The following is an 8,191-nucleotide window of genomic DNA, read 5'->3' on the forward strand; positions in this document are numbered from 1 at the left end:
ATTTAATTAGGTGCAAGGATTTAATTATACTTTAAATGAGTTAAATGAATTTTATTAGGGCTTAATTAGTGAATAATTAAGTTTGGAAATTTAATTTGGGCTTAGTTGATAAAATTAAAATTTTAGAAAATCAAATTAAAATTTTACTAAGTTAATTAATTAAAATAAAAAATAAAATAGTAAGAAAATAAGAGTTAGGCGATTGAGAGTGAAGTCGTTGTTGGTAAGAGTGGCAGGCAAGTAGGCCAAAAAATAATAATAGATAGCTGTGACTGTGAGAAAAATAAAGTAAATAAACGAGTAAATAAATAAAAAGAGAGAAGATGGAAGAAAGGAGAGACAGGAGGAGAAGGAGAGGAAGAGGAGAGAGGGCGGAGAAGGAGCACAAAAGAAAGAAAAAAAAAAGAAAAAAAAGAGAGGAGGGGAGCGGCCCAACTGGGCTGCTAAGTTGACATCCTAGACTGGGCTGCAAAGAGCCTTTTTCTACCTAGCTAGGCCCAGTCTCGGCTGTTGCAGATAACCCCGGTCTGGGCCAAAAAGGCTCTACCAGGAGCTGCTGCATCGCAAGACATTTCAAAATAATATAAGTAGAAGAAGTCACAAAGTTAGAGAAAAAGAAAAAGAAAAAATAATCAACCCAATCGACTGGGCTCTCTTTGCAAGGGAATTTGATATTTTTATGTTTTAATTTAAATTCATTTAAATTAAATGATTTAAAATATATTTAGAAAATTATTTTTCTTAAATTTTGTTTGTCGTCTTTTCTCTGCATATCTTTGAAAAGAGTTACAAAAGTTACGTGTGACAATGCGCAATTTGTGTGTTATTCTTATATTCTCACAATGAAATTATTAAACATTGGCATTTTTTTTAATTTGAGAGATGTATTTTTATTTTAAATTATCTATATTTTTTTATATTTATTGTAATTGCTTTTAGTTTTATCAAATTTTAAAATCAAGATAAAAAATAATTTAAACTCAATAATATGCGTTATAATTAGATTCTAAGAAAATACATTCAAGTCTTCATGTTTGAAGAAAAATATATTAATAAGGAAACGAGGAATTTTACAATTAAAACCATTTTTTCAATTGAGTTTAAATTATTAACTTCTAAAAAAAAGCCCTTATATTATTGTATAATTAAAAAATAAAAAAGCTCTCATTGTCACGACTCACAAGATCTAATATTTTAATATGTAAATTCCTTTTAGCTTCCAGACTCAATTTTTAATTATCATTAAAGCTTTTTAAATATTTGTTGGCATATATAAACCTTGTTTTATTTTTTTAAATACAACATTAAAGCTTCCAGATTGAGTTTGTCATGTTCCTTGAAAAAATGCAACTCGGCTTTTCATGACTTTCATACGTGAACCGTGTTTTATGCAGAGTTGTTGGTTCTGTTCCGTTTCGGCCGGAATGCCCGGAACATCTCGCACCAGTTAAAAAAACAAAACAAAATGGAACAAGTTTCGTCTCGCGTAAAATCTCGGTCTGATCCGGAAATTCCGGGCAAATTCTGGCCGGAACGTTCCGGCCGGAATCAATGCGTTCCGTTTCGGGTCAACGCTGCCCGAGTCAAAGACTCAAGGTTAGATTCAAAATTAAAGTATTAAACCCGGTTTACAATCTACAGTCTACAGACTCTACACCCGTGCCCGTGCTCTTTTTCTCTTTTGCTAAACCAAATCCCTAATTTCTCTTCCTCCTCGCAGACTCAACCCGACCAAAACAATTACAATCTTTCGTCTTCTCTAGTTCTCTGAATCTCTGTTGTTTGTCATGCTCTTCCATGCGGCAGTAAGCCACTGACTTCCCGACCGAAGAAGAAGCCAATAACTGCACAATCAACAAAAAAGAGAAGAAGCCGCCCCCTGCAACCTGGCAAAGAATTATCAAAGAGGTTGATAATTCTCAAGTCTCAACCTCCCCGTCAAGAGGATTATCACACAGAAGACAGAACCAGAAGATTCATCAAACCTCAATGGCCATCCGCTCCCTTCCCTGCAGAGCTAAGGTGCGATCCTTTTTGGTCTTTCTGTTTTTTATTTCATTGTCTCCGTGCTCCGTGTTAATGTCAGAATTGGTATCTGCCTTTCTGTTATTTTGGAGGTTTTCTGTAAATGAAGTTGATAATTCAGCTCTGGTGGTTCTTTCTTGAGCCAGCGGAGATGACAACAAAATCAGGACTGTGGGTTTGTGAATTGTGAGAGAGTGCGCATCTGTTAATTCAATTGTGAACTGCCCTTAATGTGGAAGAGAGAAGGGTAGAAAGCTAGTGGATGTTCAGTCTCTTCAGATCCTAATTACTTTTGGGGATGCCTTAGAAAATCAGGACTGTGGGTTTCCTTTTATTGGATTCTTCCCTGCGAACTACGAAGGAGAGGAGGGGTTTTTTTGGCATCAATGTCAGCGGATCAATCTGATTAATTGCTGGAACGTTAATATCAATGTCAGGGGTTTTAATTTGGTCTTTCTTTGTATGTAATTTAATTCTGAAATGGAAAACTTACATTGCTGGAAGTCTGCGAAGGAGAGGAGGGGTTCATTGCTGGAAGTCTGCGAAGGAGAGGAGGGGTTCTTTGCTGGAACTTTCTTTGTATATAATTTAATTTGGTCTTGTATCTAATTTAATTCAAGTTCAATGTAATCTTTTCTTTATATATAATCTTACTGTTGGGTTTGATTTATATTCTGTGCACAAGCTAGGTTCTGTATATTAATTGCTAGGTTTGGTAGTTAATAATATAAGTAACTTGACCATGACCGGATTAATTTCTTATTAATTATAAGAAATGATACATAATTATTATATGAAACTGAATATATATATATATATGTTTACTGCTATGTTGTATTAATTTCTAAGTAATTATTATATGTATATGTGTAAAATATAAGTAATTTAAGCATAACCGTATTATATAGTTTTTTGAGAATTATTATATGTGTATATATATATGTGTGTGTGTGTGTGAAACCAAATGTACCAAACCTTAATTAATTATAAGGAAGGATACATAATTATTATATGAAACCGAATATATCACATAATAAATTTAAAGTGTGAAGCTAACAAATAATATTTGTAAATCAACATGGTATCTTGAGAAATGTCATTCTTTTGATTTTAAGTTATTGTTATTATTACCATCATTTTACTTTAAAAATCACATTGATGTAAATTGTAATAGCTGAAATTAATTGTGTTTTATTTTTTTTTTTCAGATCAAATTACATGAATGAAAACTCATCAAGTGGTGGTTCTTCTATGCCTTCAGCTCCAGCAAGATCAGATGATCCAGCATGGGCTCATGGGCAAGTGGTTGTTGGTGCAAAGAACTCAAGTATATGTGTTCATTGTAGCAAAAGGATCAATGGTGGTGGTATTACTCGTCTGAAGTATCACCTTGCTGGTATCAAGGGCCAAGTTGAAGCTTGTAAAAAGGTCCCTCCAGATGTGAAATGGCAAATGAAGCAATTGATTGAGGACTTCACAATGGAGAAAGATAAAAGAAAGAGACTTAGGAATGATATTGGAAATTCTCAATCACTTTCCAATGATGAAGTTGAAGAGGGTGATAGTGCAAATCCTACTTTAAGTGATATCAACTCACAAGCAAATAAGAGATTGACAATGCAAGGCACAAGTGCAAATAGAAAAAAGATGACTTCATTCGTTCCACGAAATACCCCAAATTCACAACCTGGCATTAAAAGTGCAATGGCTTCTAAAGAGAAGGAACATAATGCAAGGAAGGCCATAGCAAGATGGTGGTACGATGTTAATGTACCATTTAATGGTGCTAAATCATACTATTATCAACCAATGATAGACGCCATAGCATCAATGGGACCTGGTTTTAAAGGACCATCATATCATGATTTAAGGGGACCACTTTTGAAAGGTGTAGTTCATGATGTCCATGAATATCTCTTTGAAATCAAGGCTGATTGGAAACTTTATGGATGCTCCATTATGTTAGATGGGTGGTCAAATAGAAGGAATGTACCAATTGTGAATTTTCTTGCTTATTCTCCAAGAGGTACCATATTCTTGAAGTCAGTTGACACTTCAGGTCTTCGAAAAGATAAAGAGACATTGCTTGAAATGTTTGATGAAGTTGTCAAAGAAGTGGGGCAAGAAAATATTGTCCAATTTGTTAGTGATAATGAGTCTGCATTCAAGGCTGCTGGGAAGGCTTTACAACAAAGGTATGACACTTTCTTTTGGTCTCTTTGTGCTGCCCATTGCATTGATTTGATGTTAGAAAATATTTCTGATCCAAGATATTTTCCGATGATTGATGAAACCATTAAAAAGGCAAGAAACATAACCAAATTTATATATAATCATGCATGGGTTTTAGCTTTGATGAGGAAAGACTTTACTAATGGAAATGATCTATGTCGTCTTGGCATTACAAGGTTTGCTACCCATTTTTTAAGCATCCAATGTTTGCTCAAGTTTAAGAAAGAGCTTCGACAAATGTTTACTTGCATGAAATGGGTACAATCAAGCCATGGTAAAAGTAAAGTTGGAAAGGAAATAACTGCCATAATTTTACAAGATAAAGACTTTTGGCCTCGATGTGAACATATAGTCAAAGTTAGTGAGCCTTTAGTGCGAGTTCTTCGGTTAGCAGATAGTGAAGAAAAACCAGCAATGGGTTATTTATATGAGGCAATGGATAAAGCAAAAGAAGCCATCAAGACAAGGTTGAAAAATAGAGTATCTCAATATGGACCATATATTCGGGTAATTGATGCTAGATGGGATAAGCAACTTCATAGTCCATTACATGTAGCAGGTTGTTTTCTTAATCCTGGAATCTATTTTAGGCCTTCTTTTTCAAAACAAAAGGAGGTTACTCGAGGTTTGCTTAGCACAATTACTAGATTGGTCCCTGATTGTGACACTCAAGATGTAATTAGTGGCCAACTTGAGGAGTATAAGAAAGCAACTGGTGATTTTGGCATGACCCTAGCTATTCGTCAAAGAGAAAAGTTAAATCCAGGTAATAACATTATGTTTTTTTAAATATAATATTGTTTTGTATTTATAGTATCTAATTTATTAAACTTTTGTCTTATCTAGTTGCATGGTGGGAGCAATTTGACAATGATACTCAAAGAACTTCAAAAGTTTGCAATTCGAATTCTTAGTCAATGTTGTAGTGCAACTGGGTGTGAAAGAAATTGAAGTATATTTGAATTCATTCATTCCAAAAGGCGCAATAGGCTAGAGCACAAGAGATTAAGTGATCTAGTATTTGTTCGTTATAATTTGAGGATTCAACAGAGGTAAAATATTGATATTATCATATTAATAATAATATTGAAAATGATTATTACTATTTTTATTAACAATGATATTAATTTTTTAAAACTAAACTTATCACTAATATATATGTGATTTATATTCATGTTGTTTTTTGTAGGAATTTGAGCAAAACAAGGGATGCTTTAGATTCCCATTAGCCTCGATAACATTGACCTATTGAATGAATGGATTTGTGAAGAACCTAGCCTTCTTGATGGAGATGATATAAGTTGGGAGACTATAGAAGCACCTTTGTCTACTTTGACTTTAGAAGATGAAGAGACATGTTTTGAAGAAGAGAATATTGAGCTTGGTGGAAATGATCAACTATTGGAATGTCTAGTTGATGACTTGCCCTACATACCACCACAAGATCAAGATCCTTATTTTTATGTTAATGATGGAGATGATGTTTAATTTATGTTTATTTTGTGTTAAAACATTTTACTTTCATAATATTTTGGTATTTTGTTTAAGTTGAATTACTTTAAGATTTTAAATTAAAGTTATATTTAATCTTGACTATTTAGGAATATTTTAAATTTTAAAATTATGTTGCTTGATATTGTGTTTGTATTTTGTCATGCATAATTTATCTTGAATTTAAATTATATTTGTTGAATATATATATATGAACAGTACAACTCCGAAACGGCACGCCGAAACGGTCCGAAACCGGAACATTCTGTTCCAATTGAAAAAACGGAACACCCGCCGAAACGGAATTGACAACCTTGGTTTTATGTGGTGTGAGATAGTGGAATTGTTGAAGATACAACTTCACTTCAATTCTTTAATATTTTTTCGTCGTGTGGTCTCTTTAATAGCTAATGTTTTCTTTTGTTGTGATAGAGAAGGGTTGATGAGAAATAAATAATTCATGGGTACGGTGGAACAATGGAAAAGATCTTGTCTCCAAACACAAAATCCAAAACACATGTTAATTGATTTAGCTTGAAAGCTGAAAAATAAAGATGCACATTCTTAAAGTGTTTTCATGCTCCACCCTCAAAATCTTATCTAATGTCATTGTGGCAAATGTGTGGAGACAAAGAATTCTTATCTTTTATTAGTGAAAAAAATAGAATGGGAGTCGCCACCTATTATTTTAGTTATTAAGAACCCTAATTAGTCTCAGAGATCGGGTACGAAGACTGGTTGCATAAAGGGAAGGTATTAGCACCCCAAATACGCCCTACCTAAGGTAGACTGCATTGTTTTATTTGTCTAATAAAATCTAAGGTCATGTCGTGTTTTCTAGTTGTTGGTCTGTCTATGGTTTAAGAAAAGTACTCCTCGGTAAGAAGGTCTTTATCTTATCGGGTAAAACCTAACCGTTCTAACCTCAACAAAAGAATTTAATATCTGTAATACATCTTACGTATAAGATTATAACCCTAGATATTAAAAGAAAAAAAATAAGTTTTTTTGAATTTTTTTGAAATATTGGCATAGTTCTCGTGACTTTAATAAACTAATTATTAAAGCCAAAATACATGATAATACATATTTTTGAAATTTTCTTTGTTGTATTTAAATAGAATATGATTTTTATTATTATTTTGAGAGAGACTTGGTCGTATGCATGAAAACAAAAAACAAATATATCTTTTTAATGTTTTGACGAAAACCAAGTATTTTAATACCGGATTTGTATCTTTACAGTATAAAAATACAAACTAATATTAATTAAAATGCAGTAAAAAAATTGCGGAAAATCACATAATTTTTGAAATAATTTTTGAATTCTTTTTGGGACTGGACCCAGCCAGTGACCCCGCCGGCTTTAGGATGCATGCGCGAGTTCTTACTGTAAAAATGCAAAAGGAAATTGCATGCACAGAGACGAAAAACGCACCTGGAAGTGGAAACGAAAGGGGCAAAGGCGATGGCGAGGCGTGCTAGCTGGTCTCTTCTGTGCTTTCGTCTGTTTCAGTTCTTCTCCTCTGTTCTTTATTTCTTTTCTCTGTTTCTCTTGTTTTTTTTTCCCTAATGTTCTGCCCCTGTTCTTCTCTTCTTTAGTTCATATTTCTCTGCTCTCTCAGTTTAATTCCTCCTGGTCTCCCTCTGTTCTATCCTATTTTCTCCCCTGTGTCTGTCTCCTGCTCGTCGTCTCCTCCCCTGTCTTGCCCCTCTCTCTCTGTCTTTTTTTCTTTCCTCTGTGGTTCTCTGTTTTTTTTTTCATGGTGCGGTACATCCTCTGGCTTTTATAGCCAGACGATGGAAGCGTTTTCTTTGCAGGGATGGAGTAACGGCCGGAGAGATATCAGCCGTGGAACATGGCCCCTTGATCACTGCCTTCGCTGCTGCAACCATTTCTCCGCCAGCTACAATGTAACGTCTTCTGAAGAAGACAGTGAACAGTGTTGAGCGAAATGGCGCCGTTTTGCAATTTAAAATAATATTTCTGATTTGATCCTTGGATGTTTATGTAATGTTGTAATCAAGCCCCCCGGAAAATTGTAATTAGACCCCTTGATTTTAGCGCCATTTCCGATTTAGTCCTTCGTTTTGGATTGTTTCAATTAAGTCCCTCATTGACCATCAATCTTCAATAATTATGCAACTAAGCCCTTGATTTGACCAAATCAACTCTTAAAAATTATAATTGGACCCCAGAACTTTAATTTCTTCCAATAAAAATCTAAATTGACTTTAAAAAATTAATTTTCTTGCAATCAAATCCTCCATAAATTTAATTAAACCTTGGATAAAATTTAATTGAGTCTATAAACATCTAATGTTTGACTTTTCTTTTTTCAATTGAATTTTCTTTATCGTCAGGGCTCTCATTAATCAAAAAATATATTGTCAAAATTTCAATTCTTGTATTTTTGAACCTCTTCAACCAATTTCTCACTAT

The 8,191-nt window shown here is 33.7% G+C and overlaps 1 protein-coding gene across 2 annotated transcripts; it reads left to right on the forward strand.

The window, feature by feature from the left end:
- The first annotated feature begins 1,628 nt into the window (after positions 1-1,628).
- On the forward strand, positions 1,629-5,861 carry LOC118046758 (uncharacterized). 2 transcript variants are annotated; one of them, XM_073406803.1, is made up of 5 exons: positions 1,630-2,022; positions 3,234-4,220; positions 4,434-5,023; positions 5,104-5,309; positions 5,447-5,861. In XM_073406803.1, the coding sequence occupies exons 2-4, from the start codon at positions 3,244-3,246 to the stop codon at positions 5,169-5,171; spliced, it is 1,635 nt and encodes a 544-aa protein (XP_073262904.1). In that variant the 5' UTR covers positions 1,630-2,022; positions 3,234-3,243; the 3' UTR covers positions 5,172-5,309; positions 5,447-5,861. The 2 variants fall into 2 exon arrangements, with proteins under 2 accessions (XP_073262903.1, XP_073262904.1); XM_073406802.1 differs by having other exon boundaries at positions 1,629-2,022; positions 3,234-5,023.
- The last annotated feature ends 2,330 nt before the right edge of the window (positions 5,862-8,191 follow it).

Source organism: Populus alba, chromosome 19 (assembly GCF_005239225.2).
Source record: "Populus alba chromosome 19, ASM523922v2, whole genome shotgun sequence".
In the NCBI taxonomy this organism is placed as follows: Eukaryota; Viridiplantae; Streptophyta; class Magnoliopsida; order Malpighiales; family Salicaceae; genus Populus; species Populus alba.

What these genes read in the sequence shown, in the direction of transcription:
- LOC118046758 (XM_073406802.1), top strand. Translation starts at nt 3,244, where the DNA reads ATGAATGAAAACTCATCAAGTGGTGGTTCTTCTATGCCTTCAGCTCCA. An exon ending in AAGAGAAAAGTTAAATCCAG is followed by an intron (nt 5,024 to 5,103) that starts GTAATAACATTA and finishes TGTCTTATCTAG; the next exon opens with TTGCATGGTGGGAGCAATTT.